The sequence below is a fragment of the Engraulis encrasicolus genome, chromosome 21, assembly GCF_034702125.1.
Source record: "Engraulis encrasicolus isolate BLACKSEA-1 chromosome 21, IST_EnEncr_1.0, whole genome shotgun sequence".
Lineage (NCBI taxonomy): Eukaryota > Metazoa > Chordata > Actinopteri > Clupeiformes > Engraulidae > Engraulis > Engraulis encrasicolus.
Window position 1 is genome coordinate 45,818,391 of NC_085877.1, and position 17,500 is coordinate 45,835,890.

The 17,500-nt window shown below is 45.5% G+C and overlaps 1 protein-coding gene across 1 annotated transcript in view; it reads left to right on the top strand.

Annotated features, from left to right (window-relative positions):
- adgrl2b.1 (adhesion G protein-coupled receptor L2b, tandem duplicate 1) overlaps nt 1–17,500 on the top strand; it is a 251,901-nt gene that overhangs the window by 184,152 nt on the left and 50,249 nt on the right. The window contains exon 4 of the mRNA XM_063186931.1: nt 2,873–2,887. Within this exon, the coding sequence (XP_063043001.1) occupies nt 2,873–2,887 (15 nt within the window). The remainder of the gene's footprint in view (nt 1–2,872; nt 2,888–17,500) is intronic.

Below are 17,500 nucleotides of genomic sequence, written 5' to 3' on the forward strand. Positions count from 1 at the left end.
GTGGGCTGCTTGAGCATTAGTCAGTAGTAGTGACCTTGACAGTTTGAGGCGGGCCCGTTTTTGACAAGCAGTGACAGGGGAGGGTTGGCGAATAGAGGTGTATGTCTGTGTGTGTGGGGGTGTGTGTGTCTGATTTTCAGCAGAAGTAACATTGTTGATGCCTGAATTGGAAGCAGATAGGGGGTTGAAGGTGAGCATGTGTGTGTGTGTGTGTGCGTGCGAGCATGTGCGTGTGTGAGCGTGTGAGCGCGTGTGTGTGTGTGAGTACGCGTGCGCGTACGCGTGCATGTGCGCGTACGCGTGCATGCGCGCGCGTGTGTGAGCGTGTGTGTGTGTGTGTGTGTGTATGCTTGGCACAACAAAGGAGGGAGGAGCAGGGTTTGTCTTGAGGGCGTGTTTTGACATGGCACTGCCTGGCACACTAATGCTTTCCTCCAACTACCATTATCCTGCTTATGCTGTAACTAGCACTGGCCAACCCATTGCAGCACGCACGCACGCACGCACGCACGCACGCACGCAAGCACGCACACACGCACGCAGGCACGCACACACGCACGCAGGCACGCACGCATGCACTTGAGTTGCAGTAAATGATTTGCAATGCAACGGGGCTGAATGACCTCGGGCCTTTTGCCAGTAAATCAGGGATGGAGATATTTGATTTTTACGAGTAGAATTCATCTCAAGAAATTTTAGAAAAAATATCTATCAGAAGCAGAATCCTCCTCTGAAACCTTTATGGACCTAGTATCACTTTCTCCATGTAATGCAGTGTGTGTGGGGGGGGGGGTACTGAAGGGGGGGTCACGGACAAAATGGAATTGTATTCACTTGTATGGTTAATAGGTGTATTAGCTATCCTGTAGATTTCTAGCAATATTAGCGGACAAACTATTAATGAAAAAATCTAGCAATATTAAAGGAATATGTCGCTAAGCTAGTGAAAGGCAATGGATCCGTGTAGCATTGTAGCATGCTACACGGATCCATTGACTTTCACTAGCTTACCGACATATTCCCTCTTTTAACTTGTCTTAAAGCAAGGCAACGCTTAACATGAAAAATAAGACACTTTACCACCTTTATAAACCCCAGCCAACGATTTTAACTGTATTAAGCCCCAAAATAGTGGCATACCCCTTTAATGACCATTAGTATTGATAGATTTTCCATAAATAGTTTGTCTGCTACTATTGATAGGCTAAAACTACGGTGGATGGGGGGGGTCGCAAAAATATTCCAAAGTCCAAAATGGGGTCCCCCGCTGAAAAAGTTTGGGAACCAGTGCAGTCCTGTATGTTACCTACCGTACATGTTTAATCTGCACTTTTGGGATCAATCATCTCATATCCAGGCCTTTTGTACTGACCTATTTTCATGAATCCTCTGTTCTGACATCTGAAAAGTATGATTTCGAGTGATGTCTTTTTCTTTTTCTGCAGTTGGATTTTTTTTTATTGACACTGACAGTCTCACTGTCTTTATTATTATACTGAAAGTACCCGTATATTTTTTGCCCTCTTTGTTCGTTTTCTTTGAACAAATCGTCCAACCGTGGTGTTCCATATGCTTCTCTTTGAGACCTGCTGCTGCTATTAAAAAGAATAGAAAATGGAGGACAGAAATTAAGAAATTAAGCCTACAAGTCAAATCAATCTCTCTCACTGTCTCTCTCTCTCTCTCTCTCTCACTGTCTCTCTCTCTCTCTCTCTCTCTCTCTCTCTCTCTCTGTCTCTCTCTCTCTGAAACTTGTTGTTAATGTGTATTGCTATTTTTGCTTCCTTCCCTCCTCCTCCTCCTGTTCCCTTCCCTTCCCTCCTCCTCCTCTTGTTTCCTCTCTTCCCTCCTCCTCCTCCTGTTCCCTTCCCTTCCCTCTCTCCTCCTCTTGTTTCCTCTCTTCCCTCCTCCTCCTCTTGTTTCCTCTCTTCCCTCCTCCTCCTCCTGTTCCCTTCCCTTCCCTCCTCCTCCTCTTGTTTCCTCTCTTCCCTCCTCCTCCTCCTGTTCCCTTCCTTCCCTCCTCCTCCTCCTGTTCCCTTCCCTTCCCTCCTCCTCCTCTTGTTTCCTCTCTTCCCTCCTCCTCCTCCTGTTCCCTTCCCTTCCCTCTCTCCCAGGCCCCAGGAAGAGGAGAGATGAGAGATGAGTGCTCTGTGCCCATTTGTTTTTGTTATGTCTCAATGCATGATAGGGATGACGCATAGAAAGCTCTGGTTTTGACAGGGCTGTGCTGTGTCACGGCTCACCTTGTTATTATTATGCTGTTATTATATTGATGTTGTTGCTATCAGAGGAAGCCATCTTGGATTCAGAAAGAGAGAAAGTGCAAAAGTGTTGCCACAAGCTTGTTTCGCCCAATTTATGGACCTCTGGTTTTCCTCAAAGCATGAGATAAGTCCTGACATTATGTGGGTTGATAACCAGCTAGATGATGCAATTATTGAATTCACAGGTGAAAAAGGAATCATGTGTCTGGATCTGTTGCTTTCTATCTCTTTCTATTTCCAGTTTGCTCACTAACCAGTTTGTTGAATGATGAATTTTGTTATGTCAATTGTTATGATCGTAACTCTTTGTCCACAGTGTGCTGGGATAAAGTCTCTGTGTTAACCTGTTAAGACGAACGTGATTTTTCTTTTCTTCTGCAAAGTGCTGTAATACTAATTTATTATTTCTCTCTCTCTCCCTTGTTTTTCCCTTTCACCTCATAATCCCTCCTCTCCGCATCCCTTTTTCCTAAATCTCATTCTTTCCTCTCTTCCTTCCATCTCTCTCTCTCTCTCTCTCTCTCTCTTGTCCCTTATCTCTCTCTTCTTTTCCTCTTTCTTCTACCCTTCTCCCCTGTGTCATTTTTTCCCTCCCATGCCTAAACTAGAAGTGGAACAGAAAGGTAACTAAAAATGACTTATCTTGTTCTAAATGTAGAGTTAAGTTTTATTTTTTATTTTCATTTTTTTGCTACATTTTCCGGGTAGCGGGTTTCCCCATAGGAGTCCACTCATTGTAAATCTATGCAATCTACCCATATCTCTGTCTGTATTTGAAGAGTTTATTTGAAAAACAGTGTTTGCACCATTTTTTGACTATTGCATTTTATGATTGAAAATGACTGTTCAGTGGTCCTATCACCTATATGTGAAATCCTGCCATTCAAATATTTTAGAACATACTTCTGCAACAATGCAATGCAATGGAATGCCCAATACAAGAAATGACAATTTCCCATTCCCATTCTACAAAATGGAGATACACCGTTTTGCAAATAAACTCTTCATTTCTCTCTGTATTGCCCTCTCCCTCTCTTCTGTTTTTGCTGCTGGGCTACCAGTGTTGTTTCCTCTGCATTGCTCATGTCAATTATACACAGAGGCAGCTGGTATTGCTTGATTCCTATATGGGAAAGGCATTGAGATTTAAAGAGGATGCTGGAGGATGTTTATTATGGTTTGCAATGCATCATGGGAGCTGCTGACTGTTGCATGTTAAAAGGCCCAGTTATATTGCATCACCCGGAGGCATAAACAAGTACTGCAGTAAATAAATATACAAACAAACAAATAAATAAATAAATAAGCAAAATTGATGCAACAGCATTTCTTAATGATACTATACGACTAGAATTGTTATGTCACGATTGTTTAGAACACTTTGTGTAGCAATAGCTGATACACGGTAGAGCAGTGTTGTAACAATTATTGCACATATGTAATACTAGTAGCTGTTGTCCTTTGGATATATTGCAGTAGTTTCACTGTGTTGCCATGGAAATGAGGAGCTATCTCACAGGGAAGTAACCACTGACACTATTTAGCATGGATTCAACAATAGTTGATAAGATATAGACTCATGGTCCTGCAAGAGTCTATATGTATTGAATAGCATCTACATGCCATAATCAGTACTGCATACAATACTGCATATGGAAGCAACGCCATGTTTGAACAATGTCATATGAATAGAATGGTGATGTCATAATGCTGTAGAACACTGGCGGACCAATAACTGATATGGAACAGTGGTGTAACAATAGCACGTATGATGTAATAATAATAGCTGTTCTTGTGTTTCTATTACAGTAGTTCACTACATTGTCGTACAAATGAGAAGCTATTCCACAGTGTTGCAACAATAGAAAATATTTAACATTGATTCAACAATAGTTCATGAAGAATCATGATCTTGCAGCAGTCTATACATTGAATAGCGCTGGTCAAAACAAGTCAATACAAAGTGTTTTTGGAACAAAACCATCGATGTCCTCTTCTTTGAAAGCCCCATTGGGAAACTCCAACTCCCATTGTCATTGTGACACAGCACTCCACAGCACACAAGTGAACACTGCACACAACGAAATTGCATTTATGCCTCACCCGTGCAAGGGGGCAGCCCTCAGTGGCGCCCCATGGGGAGCAGTGCGGTGGGACGGTACCATGCTCAGGGTACCTCAGTCATGGAGGAGGATGGGGGAGAGCACTGGTTGATTACTCCCCCCACCAACCTGGCGGGTCGGGAGTCGAACCGGCAACCTCTGGGATGCAAGTCTGACGCCCTAACCGCTCACCCATGACTGCCCTGTCAGTGTGTGCCTGCAGTGCACACATGCATGATTGCCTGGCCCAGCCTGGACACCTATTGAGTGTCCATACAGTGTACAGACAGGACCACTCTTCCACTCTCCTGTCCCCAGTGGGTGGTGTGCAGTGAGTGCAGTGTTGCCAGATGTGTCTGACCAAATCCCGCCCAAAAGCTTCTCAAAAACCGCCAAAATGTGCTAAATTCCGCCCAAATTCAAGAAATTACATTGACTTCTATGGGCCCAAAACGGCTGAAAAAAAAAAAAAACGCCAAATGGCAATTTTTTCCAATTTTTTAACCCACAGATGCTCATCCAAAGTAGCCCAATTGGGCAGGCACCCGCCCAACCTGGCAACACTGGGTATGTGTGTTTGTGCACTCGGGAGCATGTACACGAGCCCCAATCGATCCCCTATGGATAATTTACTGCCCTCAGCCTTGAGCGGGCTCCTGGGGAAAGAAGAAGGAAGGCAATTCAGTGGGTTGCCAGATGAGGCTGATGATTTCCAGCCCCAAAACATGCCCAAAACCCGCCTAGAAGCACAAAATCCCGCCCAATTCCATTGATTTCTATGGCAAAAATTATGCTTAATGCCATTTTTACCCACACACGGCCCATCCTAAGCAGCCCAATTGGGCGGGGAACAGCCCAATCTGGCAACACTGAATGCAGTGCAGTGCAGGCAGAGCAAGGCGGTGCATGTAATGGCGGACAGGATGGAGAGGGAAGAGGCGGGCATGGGGAAGATGCTACGACAGGAAGAGGCAAAAAGGGGGATAGAGAAAGAACAGAAGATGGCGAAATGTTAAGGAGAAAAGAGGAAGGGAGGACAGTAGAGATGCGATTTATGGCTCTTTAACGGGATCCGGATCTTAGTGGCTCGTTCCTTTCAAAGAGCCGTTAAAAAAACTGGCTCTTTTGGCTCTTTTTAATTATTTTTTTCAGTGTTTAGAATGTAATATTTTGACTCCACCTCAAGGCTATTTTGTCCAAACATCAACTGTTTATTCTCCTGCTTCTAAAGACGGTTTTTTTGCCACTCTTTAAGGCAAACAATTGTGTTTTTTTTCCAAATTAAATTACTTTGGTCGAGATCACATGCTTAAAATTAATGAAAAATGAACGAAATAACGGTCGAGTGGCTCCCCCAGCTATGATCCGGTTCCCATCGTTCACTTCAGGGAGCCGTTCAAAAGAACCGGCTCGTTCGTGAACGACACACCTCAGGACAGAGGACAGGATGGGGGGAAAGAGGTGGGCATGGTGAACAAGTGAAGAGTGGAAGAGCAGGGGAAAAAAGGATGAGGGGAAGAGGAGGAGAGGGGGCAATGAGGAAGATGGAGAGGTGTGGAAGAGGTTAAGACAGGAAGAGGCAAAGAGGGGAAAAGAGGCAAAGAACAGAAGATGGCGGAATGATAAGAACAAAAGAGGAAGGGAGGAAGAGGACAAGGTGGAGAAGAGGGGGTGGACGGAGAGGAGAGGGGAGGGGAGGGGAAGTGCAGCAGGCAGTGGTCAGTGGTGCTGAAATTGTAGGAGGAAACAAGGCCGCTGACAACATTTTTGCTGGGCCCAGGACAAAGACATCTGGAAGCCCCCCTCACCAGAGATTCTTTAAGTATATAGAGAGATGCCAGTGTAATAGGTTGCTATGGGCACCTAACGTGACCAGGTTCCGGTCTGCCTAAAGGGGCGTGTCATAATACTCCTAGCATTGAATAGAACAGACCTTAGGTCTGCCTAGGTCTGCCTAAAGGGGGATTTCCCCCCCTCCGCCTTGCAATAGTAGAACCCGGAGACAATGGGCCAATGGAACCTCTCTCTCTACTCTCTCTGCCTGGGGAGTAGGAGATTGGACATTGGTGATTGGAGTTGCTGCTCATCTGGGTGTCTGTCTGAGCAAACACGATCGGGGAGAGGAGAGGAGAGGGGGAAGGCAGCCGAGCATGCAGCCGTTAACGCCTAGGATTGATGGAGGCCTGCATGCAATGTAATGGGCCTTGGGCCCGGGACAACTGACCCCTTTGTCCCCCCACCACCCTGTCGGCACCCCTGGGGAGTAGGAGATTGGACATTGGTGATTGGAGTTGCTGCTCATCTGGGTGTCTGTCTGAGCAAACACGATCGGGGAGAGGAGAGGAGAGGAGAGGGGGAAGGCAGCCGAGCATGCAGCCGTTAGCGCCTAGGATTGATGGCGCCTCAGTACTGAGCTCGTTAATCTAGCAGCCACCGCCTCTTCCTCCAGTTAACACCCACGCACAGGGCCACTGACAGCTTTCGTTCCACCCGGGGCAAAGTCATCTGAAAGGGCCCCCAACCCAATACATACAATGAAATGGGGCCCAATGCTTTGCCCCCCCCTCTCTGTCTGGGCCTGGGGCAGCATACCCCTCCCTACATCACCCAGCCACCCACCTACCAATGATACCAAGCCATCTCAACACCCACCCAACTTGCCTTCTCCACACACCACCCCAAAGAATTAATTAGACTACCCCCTCCTCTCACCCCACCTGCATCCACACAGCCAGCCAACCTTCCCTACTTCACCTAACCACCCACCTATGGATGGCACCAAGCCCTCTTTACACCCACCCACCTTCCCCTCTCCACACACACACATACCAAACAATTAATCAGACCACCCCCCCACACACACAGCCAGTCATCCCGATCTACTTCACCCAACCACACACCCACCAATGGCACCAAGCCCTCTTTACACCCACCCACCTTCCCCAATCCACACACCCACATCCCAAACAATTAATCAGACCACCCCCACACCCACACAGCCAGTCATCCCGATCTACTTCACCCAACCACACACCCACCAATGGCACCAAGCCCTCTTTACACCCACCCACCTTCCCCTATTGAAACACACACATACCAAACAATTAATCAGACCCCCCCCCCCCCCCCCCAGTCATCCCTCTCTACTTCACCCAACCACACACCTACTACCAATGATGCCAAGCCCTCTTTACACCCACCCACCTTCCCCAATCCACACACCCACACCCAAGACAATTAATCAGACCACCTACACAGCTAGTCAGCCGCCCACACCTACATCCTTCTTGCCTGGGAAATCCCATGCTGCTTTGCACTAGAGGTGTGTCGTTCACGAACGAGCCGGTTCTTTTGAACGGCTCCCTGAAGTGAACGATGGGAACTGGATCCACAGCTGGGGGAGCCACTCGACTGTTATTTCGTTCATTTTTCATTAATTTTAAGCACGTGACCTCGACCAGAGTAATTAAGTTTGGGAAAAAACACTTTGCCTTAAAGAGTGGCAAAAACGGTCTTTAGAAGCAGGAGAATAATCAGTTGTTGTTTGGACAAAATTACCTTGAGGTGGAGTCAAAATATTACATTCTAAACACTGAATAAATAACTTTTAAAAGAGCCAAAAGAGCCAGTTTTTAGAACGGCTCTTTGAAAGGAACGAGCCACTAAGATCCGGATCCCGTCAAAGAGCCATAAATCCCATGCTGCTTTGCACAATCATTCCGATCTGAAAGACAGCATGGATTCTATCCCTCAGCGAGGGTCCCAGATCTTGGACTCTAATCACAGAGCCGGGGAGGGGTGGAAAGAAGAAGACTGTAGTTTGTTTTATGTCAGCTACAGTTATACAACTGATACGATTGGCTATGGCCTACATATATGCCAAATGACACATCTGTAACGCCCAATAAACGGTCATATTTCTCGTAGGAGAGGAGTGGTGTACAAATTGCAGTAGTACTGCATCCAGACGATCTCACACCAACCACAGGGGTCAATTTCTCGAAACCAAAGTTGCTTACTACATTAGCTACTTCGTTGCTTTCAATGAATTTTCCCATTGGCAACTACCGAAGTTGCTAACAGGCTAACAACTTCCCTTTTGAGAAACTCACCCCAGCATTGCTCCTTTGCTACACCCACCCACTCGCATGGTCAACGTTTACCTACTGACCCCACCTCTCCCACTGCCTGGTTAAAGGGCGACTCCTGCCAATTTCAATGTGCTGTTGTATTGCTCATGCTACCTTTGACTTGTCAGTACCCGGTGACGCCGCATTTTTTGGCTCAGCCCTTTCCGAGATATGAGCTAGTCTAATGGGGGCAACTTTTGTTTACATTTCAAAAAAACATTTTTATTTATTCCCAAAAACATCCAAAAGGTTATACAACATCAGCAGACAGCTAGCAAACAGCGATACCTTTTGTGAAAATATTTGGAGTAGGTCTATGCTCATTTTTTTTAAAATGTAAACAAAAGTTGCCCCCATTGGAATAGCTCATATCTCAGAAAGGGCTGGGCCAAAAAATGCGGCATCACCCGGTACTGACAAGTCGAGGGTAGCGTGAGCAATACAACAGCACATTGAAATTGGCAGGAGTTGCCCTTTAATACCCACCCACTGCTCGACTGGCTGCTCGACTGCACACCTTCCCAATCCACCCTCCACCAGTGTTGCCAGATTGGGCTGTTTCCCGCCCAATTGGGCTGCTTAGGATGGCCGTGTGCGGGTAAAAATTGCATTTTGCAGAAAAACCTGCGCAAATTTTTCCCACAGAAATCAATAGAATTTGGCGGGATTTTGTGCTTCTAGGCGGGAGGTGATTTTAAGAACAGAGTTGTAGGTGTCCATAGACGGCCATTGTAAAGCTGCTTGAGATCACATCCAAATAAGCCAAATGACAGAGACTGCAGCAAACATGATATAAATGATGAGGAGGACTCTAAAACATTGCAGACCACTCAGAAAATGGCCTTAATGTTCAAAAAAGTGGACTTCCCCTTTAAGATCACCCACCCACTTAACCAGCTTGCCGACCCACCGTTCATCTCCCTACTTCAAGTGCATATGCTACAATCATTCAACCACCACCTTCCCAAACATCTAAGACCCCCCCCCCTCCTCATCAAGTCACTGTGCTGACTATTGCCATGCTAGCGTTGCCATATGTTCATTGTATGATGCATCAGCCATCAACCCACCCACTCCCCCCAGCTTGCCGACTGCCGGCCGACAATTCGTCTACCCCAGGGGTTCCCAACCTTTTCCAACGTGGGGCCCACTCGAAATTGTCACAAATGTTCAGGGTCCACTTCTGACCCAATAAAGACTCAAATAAATCAATAGCAACACACACCAAAATATGACTGCCGGCCGACCATTCATCCACCTACTTGAAGTGCATATGCTACACTCATTCACCCACCACTTCACCACCTACACACCCATTCAATAACCTTCTTCCCAAACATCTAAGACCCCCTTCCTACCTCATCAAGTCCTTGTGCTGACTATTACCATGCCCTATGTCCTGTGTGCGCATAGTCATTAACAACACCCATACACACACACACCCACACAACCACACACCCACCCACATCGTCCACGCACCCACACCGTCCACACACCCATCCACACCGTCCACACAACCACACACACACCCACATCGTCCACCAACCCCCACACCACCCACACCGTCCACCAACCCACCCACCCACCTTTTCATTCATCTAACTCCTGCTTCATCAAGTCCATGTGCTGACCAACGACTCTTACCTATTAACTGGAGGCGACCTCCCATCTATCAGCTTCGCAACCATGGCTGGATTGGCCATAAGGCATACAGGGCATTTGCCAGGTGGATTGCCGACGATATTGGCCGGGTCCTTCCCTCAGTGTAGTGGTATTGTTCCTCATGCCGCCACAGCTGACCTCTCTGAGTCAGAGATTTGCATGTTCATTTTGACTGTTGTGGTCAAAATAGCTTGTCATTAGACCACTTCAAATGTTGTCACAGGCTTCATTGTCTCTGCCAATGCTGATTGTTGCCATTGCATGGCCTCTCTCCTTATGCTAGCATAACTGGCTCATGTGCTGACGCTCACTTTGCAAGCCCGCCTCATTTCGCATTAATCTACCAAGCAATCACTCTTATTAATTAACTTGACTCGACCTCCCATCTATTAGCTCGACCATCCACCCTCCACCACCACCACCACCCCTCTCTGTACCAACACCCAAGCCCGCTGACATCTTTGGCTGTGCCCAGGACAAAGTCATCCGAAAGGGCCTCCCACCAAATAATACATACAATGTAATAAGAACCCAACTCTGAGCCCCCTCTGTCTCTGGGCCTGGGACAACTGACCCCCTTTCCCCCCACTGTAAGCTTCCCTGCCAACACCCAATCTGTCCACCAGCCCCATCTACAATGCAGTACCTCACAATAATCCCAAGTGCTGATTGTTGCCATTGCATGGCCTCTCTCCTTATGCTAGCATAACTGGCTCATGTGCTGACGCTCACTTTGCAAGCCCGCCTCATTTCGCATTAATCTACCAAGCAATCACTCTCAACTCCACAGAACACATCCACTTGGACTTGCATTTCACTCCACTCCACTCCAACCATTTATGTTCCTCCCTCGCACGCACGCACGCACGCACGCACACACGCACCTCCATATCCCACCCCACCAGTCCATGTGCTGACTGTACTGCCATCACATCACATCACATCACATCACATCACATCACATCACATCACATCACATCACATCACATCACATCACATCACATCACATCACATCACATCACATCACATCACATCACATCACATCACATCCCATCCCATCCCATCTTTCCCCTTCGCTCTCCATACAGACACATTAGCATTCTTTCCTTATCAATCTGCGGAGGGTAGGGCGGGGTAGGGTAGTGTAGGGTAGTGTGGGTGGTCAGGGTGACAAAAGCAATCAATAGCCAGTCCAATGAGCTGTCAGTATTGTAAATTACAATCATAACCACCACAATGATGGCGGTAACCTTCAGGGAGGCACAGTAGGCAAGTGTGTGTGGGTGGGCGGCAGTGTGTGCGGGTGGGTCTCCCACTCAGCCTGCCTGCTTTGCCTCCGTGTCTGTCGGGAAAACACGGACGAAGAGAGAGGAGGGGCGACAACATGGCATCTATACATATACTACTACCCACTTAATTGCTGCGTACATCCTTGGGCTAGACCAAGCTTGAGGAAGATAGGGGGGGCGATGACATACCATGCATACATAGTACATACTTAATTGCTGTGTATATCCTTGGGCTAGACCAAGCTTCAGGAAGATAGGGGGAGCTGATGACATACCATGCATACATAGTACATACTTAATTGCTGTGTACATCCCTGGGCTAGACCAAACTTGAGGAAGATAGGGGGTGGCAACACACCATGCATACATAAATACATGAGCACTGTCTACGTCCATACTGTCTTATGTCCATACTGTCTTATGTCCATGTATAAGTACTGTCTATGTCTATACTGTCTATGTCCTTACCTAGATTAGTCTATGTCTGCATGGGAGAGCAAGAAACGCAATTTCAAATTCTTTGTATGACCAGTGCATGTAAAGAAATTGAGAATAAAACTTGACTTGACTTGACTTGATAGTACATTTTTAATTGCTGTGTGCAACCTTGGGCTAGACCTTCCTGCTCTTTTTTTTTTTTTTTTTTGCAACAGCATTCTCGTCAGTTGAAGTCAAGTAATACTGTACTTAGGCATCCGTTAGGTTGAAGACAAATGATTTTGACATACCAAGATATCTGTCAGTGCCCGAGGCTCATAAACTGCAAATCAGGGTCTGATCATTACCTACTCCAGTCAGACAAAGTAAATTGAAATATAATTAATCATTTATTTTTCGTTGAACTGTGATATCTTACACAAATATACAAAGATGGCTGACAGACATCAGTTGCAAACGAACTGGAAATGAACTGTGTGGCAGGATGTCATTGTCCAATTGCCCACTTTTTCCCCCTACTTTTTTAAAGGTACACTGTGCAGGAAATGGTCAAAAAAGGTACTGCATATGCTGCTTATTGAAATTGGGCTGCCTATTGCCAAATTTGATCTTTACATGAAAGTTTACTAAGTAATAAACAAATATTTTCTAGTATGATCCAAGTAGAGTCCTTTTTGCAGCTAAAAATGACTATTTTTGGAAATTCAAAATGGCGGACCATGGAGAAGATCCCCCTTTTCATGTATGAAAAGTGCAATTTTTCCAGTCATAATGAATACTTAACTAAAAATCTCACACAGTGTCCCTTTTAGGCAATGGCATCTGAGGCAATACGCCCTGAAGGAGCCCGTGTAGCCAAATGAATAATAAAACTTACAAACTCTTGAGTGCCTCCGATTTCCCCCATTTTAAACAGGTTTTCGAGCAGTGTTGCCAGATTGGCCGGTTGCCCGCCCAATTGGACTACTTGGCATGGCCGTCTGCGGGTAAAAACGGTAAAAATTGGTCATTTGGCGTTTTTTTTCAGCCGTTTTGTGCCCATAGAAACCAATGCAATTTGTTTGAAATTGGGCGGAATTTAGTGCATTTTGGCGGTTTTTGATAACCTTCATGTCATGGGTGAGCGGTTAGGGCGTCAGACTTGCATCCCAGAGGTTGCCGGTTCGACTCCCGACGCGCCAGGTTGGTGGGGGGAGTAATCAACCAGTGCTCTCCCCCATCCTCCTCCATGACTGAGGTACCCTGAGCATGGTACCGTCCCATCGCACTGCTCCCCATGGGGCGCCACTGAGGGCTGCCCCCTTGCACGGGTGAGGCATAAATGCAATTTTGTTGTGTGCAGTGTGCAGTGTTCACTTGTGTGCTGTGGAGTGCTGTGTCACAATGACAATGGGAGTTGGAGTTTCCCAATGGGCTTTCGCTTTCTTTCACTTTTGGGCGGATTTTGGTCAGACAAATCTGGCAACAATATTTTCAAGTTCCTACATCGATGAGCACCAAGGAGTTCAGTTTAGTTTGTTGCACTGCTGTATCAATACTGCAATGTATAATGCTTAGGGCTGGGACTTGTTTAAAAAATTTAATCACATTAATCTACAAGCTTTGAAATTAATGAATCGAATTAAACGCATTTTTAATCGCATTTAAATATCTGACTTGAGAACAGTGAAAAGTATTTTTTTTTCACATGGAGTTTAAATAATGACAATAAATAAGCTTAATCTAAAAATATTGCTCATTTTTAAAAGAAGAGAGAACTCTTCTCAATTTCAGCAGGCTGTTCACCATCAAGCGTAATACGGCCCTCCAATCAAGAACTATGTAGCTATATTATAGCATGCGATTAAAATGAGTTAATTATTTTAATCACATTCATTTTTGTAATTAATTAATCGAAACGAATGCATTAATGTCCCAGCCCTAATAATGCTTACAGCTAAGGGCCGCATGTGCGCCATGTCTGGGCCGCCTGTGTACAGTAGTTAGCAACTATGGTTTCGAGAAATGCACCCCAGGTTTGATGAGGTGTGTTTCTTGATCCAATTTACAAACCCCAACTCCGGTGTTGGGACATTTGATAAATAGTGAATAAAATCAAAATGCTATCATTTTCAAAACATTCAATCTATTCATTAGATGGAGAATAGTGAAAAGACAACATATTAAGTGTTAAAACCGAGAAAAAATATTGTTTTGGGGGACATATGTACTAATTTCTAATTTGATAAATCCAACACGTCATTGCATGTATTGGATTAGGGGGGGGGGTGGGCCCTTCAAATGGCTTTCTCTCGGGCCCGGGCAAAGCTGTCGGCGGCCCTGCTTGCTCAAGCACCTCCATTTTGTTTCTTTTTAAAGTGTTTGCTGTGTGTGTATTAGCATAGTCAGTCTTTGTGCTATACAGTACGTACCTCTAGCATCCTTAGGGCCCGTTTGTCTGGATCTGACCCAGCTGACTGCCACCTTCTCCCTCCCCTTTAAACCACACACACACACACATATAGGTACACGCGCGCGCGCACACACACACACGCACACGCACACGCACACACACACACACACACACGCACACACACACACATATAGGTACATGCGCGCGCACACACACGCACACACACACACATATAGGTACATGCGCGCGCACACACACACACATATAGGTACATGCGCGCGCACGCACACACACACACACACACACACACGCACACACACACGCGCACACACACACACACACACACACACACACACACACACCCCTTTATGCCCGGCCCGTGGAGGGAAGCCTGATTTGTTTCACTGCAGTGGAGCTCTCGATCTAATTGACTAAATAATGTACTCAGCAGCAAAAAAGGGGAAGTGTGTGTGTATGTGTGTGTGTCTGCGTGCATTCGTGCATGCATCTGTGTGTGTGTGTGTGTGTGTGCGCGTGTGTGTGTGTGCGTGTGTGTGTGTTTGTGTTTGTGTGTGTGTGTGTGTGGTGGGAGAAGGGCAATTAAAGCAGACAGCATATGTTTCGCCAGCTAAGCTGTTGGTGTGTGTGTTGTTTTCTCACAGGACAACCGTGTTTAATTTCATTATTTATTTAGCTATTTATTTTCTTTTCTGCTTTTCTTTTCTTTTTTCTACCCTTCCTCCTCATCCTCCCTTTTCCTTGTTTCACCTCTCCTCACTCCCTGAGGCTTCTCTACCACACCTTGTCAACCCTGGGGTGCATTTCTCGAAACCATAGTCACTAACTACATATGTTCGCTACTTTGTTGTTTGCAATGGAATTTCCCATTGGCACCTACGCAAGTTGCTAACTGGCTAACAACTACGCTTTCGAGAAACACACCTTATCAAACCTGGGGTGCATTTCTCGAAACCATAGTTGCTAACTACTGTACGTATGTTAGCTACTTTGTTGTTTGCAATGACATTTCCCATTGGCACCTATGCAAGTTGCTAACTGGCTAACAACTACGCTTTCGAGAAACACACCTTATCAAACTTGGGGTGCATTTCTCGAAACCATAGTTGCTAACTACTGTACGTATGTTAGCTACTTTGTTGTTTGCAATGACATTTCCCATTGGCACCTACGCAAGTTGCTAACTGGCTAACAACTACGCTTTTCAAGAAACGCACCCCCAGTTTTGCCGTCTCCAAGCGCTAGTGTGGTGATGGGTATAGATGTGCAATAGGGCTGGGCAATATGGCAAAATAAACAAATCAACACATGATCAATGTTGATTTTTTTTCATGATCAATATGAGCTTTGGGCAGAAGCTTTTCAAATGAAAATTGTGTTCATTTTGTTTTGTTTTTTTATATGTGAGATTGCCTCTTTCTTTTTTATAAATGCATCACAATTGCCCAGCTCTATGCTGAGATTTTGCTCACGTTGTTGCTTACCCTGTGTCGACCCGTTGTCCCCCATCCTTATCCCTTAGCTCTGCTATCACGTCCAGACACAGGGCAGGGTTGCCAGATGAGGCTCATGATTTCCAGCCCAAAAAATGCTCAAAACCCGCCTAGAAGCACAAAATCCTGCCCAATGGTTTTTCTGCTAAATTACATTTTTACCCGCACACAGCCATCCTAACCAGCCCATTTGGGGCGGGAAACAGCCCAATCTGGCAACACTGACACAGGGCTCTAAATAAACACCCACCAACCAGCCAAATGCTGCTGAAAATTTGACTGGAAGAAAATAAAACTTTACTAACCACTTCGACCAATTGGTGAGTGTGTGTTTGGCTGGTAATGCCTAGTAATGGAAACTACCAAAAAAGTTAATTTAGAGCCCTGGTCATATGTAATGTTTCATGTTATTTGATCATAAGGGTTGAAGTGACACCTTGTTGTCCCCGGACCTATCCACTTTAAACCTCTCATGCATTCATATTTTATAGTTGAAATTAGTTGGGCTGGGGTCATCCTGTGTTCTTTGTGACAATGTTGAACTTGCTGCTAATTTCACCACTTTGCTAACGGCAACACTTAGGGATGCTTGATTTCCTTTTCCTTTCAAATTGTGTGTTATTGTATGAACAATGTTTAATGTTTTGACTTCCTCAACAACTTTGTGAGTCAGGTGTTAGGTGTCAGTACTCTGCTCGTGTAGTAAGGTCAAATCAGCTCTTCTGTTTTTTTTTTTTTACACTAGGTTTTCATGAGGGAGGGAGAGGGAGACAGAGAGAGAGAGAGAGAGAGAGATAGAGATAGAGATAGAGAGAGAGAGAGCAGTAGTGTAATTATTGTCTGAGAGAGAGAGAGAGAGAGAGAGAGAGAGAGAGAGAGAGAATGTTATGAAATGATACACAGACATACTGTACATAGACACTCCAACCTTCTCAATCTTCATCTTGATGTTCAGTGCCACAGAGGAGCAACCATCTACTCTGAATTAGGAAAATAATATCGACCACACACACACACACACACACACACACACACACACACACACACACACACACACACACACACACACACACACACACACACACACACACACACACACACACACACACACACACACACACACACACACACACACACACACACACACACACACACAAGGCATTAGCAGCATCCAGCATCCTTGAGGGATGCAGAGACTCAGGTTAAGTTGGGGGGGGGGGGGGGGGGATGCATTGAAACAGGAACATAATGAACACACACACACTGATACTACATACTAGTCAAGTCAAGTCAAGTCAAGTCAAGTTTATTGTCAATTTCTTTACATGCACTGGTCATACAAAGAATTTGAAATTGCGTTTCTTGCTCTCCCATGCAGACATAGACTAATCTAGGTAAGGACATAGACAGTATAGACATAGACAGTACTCATACATGGACATAGACAGTATGGACGTAGACATTGCTCATACAGACATTTAAAGTGCAAGACTGGACAACAGAAGACTTGTAGAGAACATACATTAAGAGGAGGTATTTTGTTGTTCTTTTTCTAAAAGTCCTTTATAGCGTTCTGACATAGTAATAGTAGCATTTGAAGAAATAAATAATTAAAAAAGGTTTTTATTAAATACACCAGCAGCAGTATGTGTGTGTGTGTGTGTGTGTTTGTATGTGTTTTGTGTTTTGTGTGCGTGTGTGAGTGTGTGTGT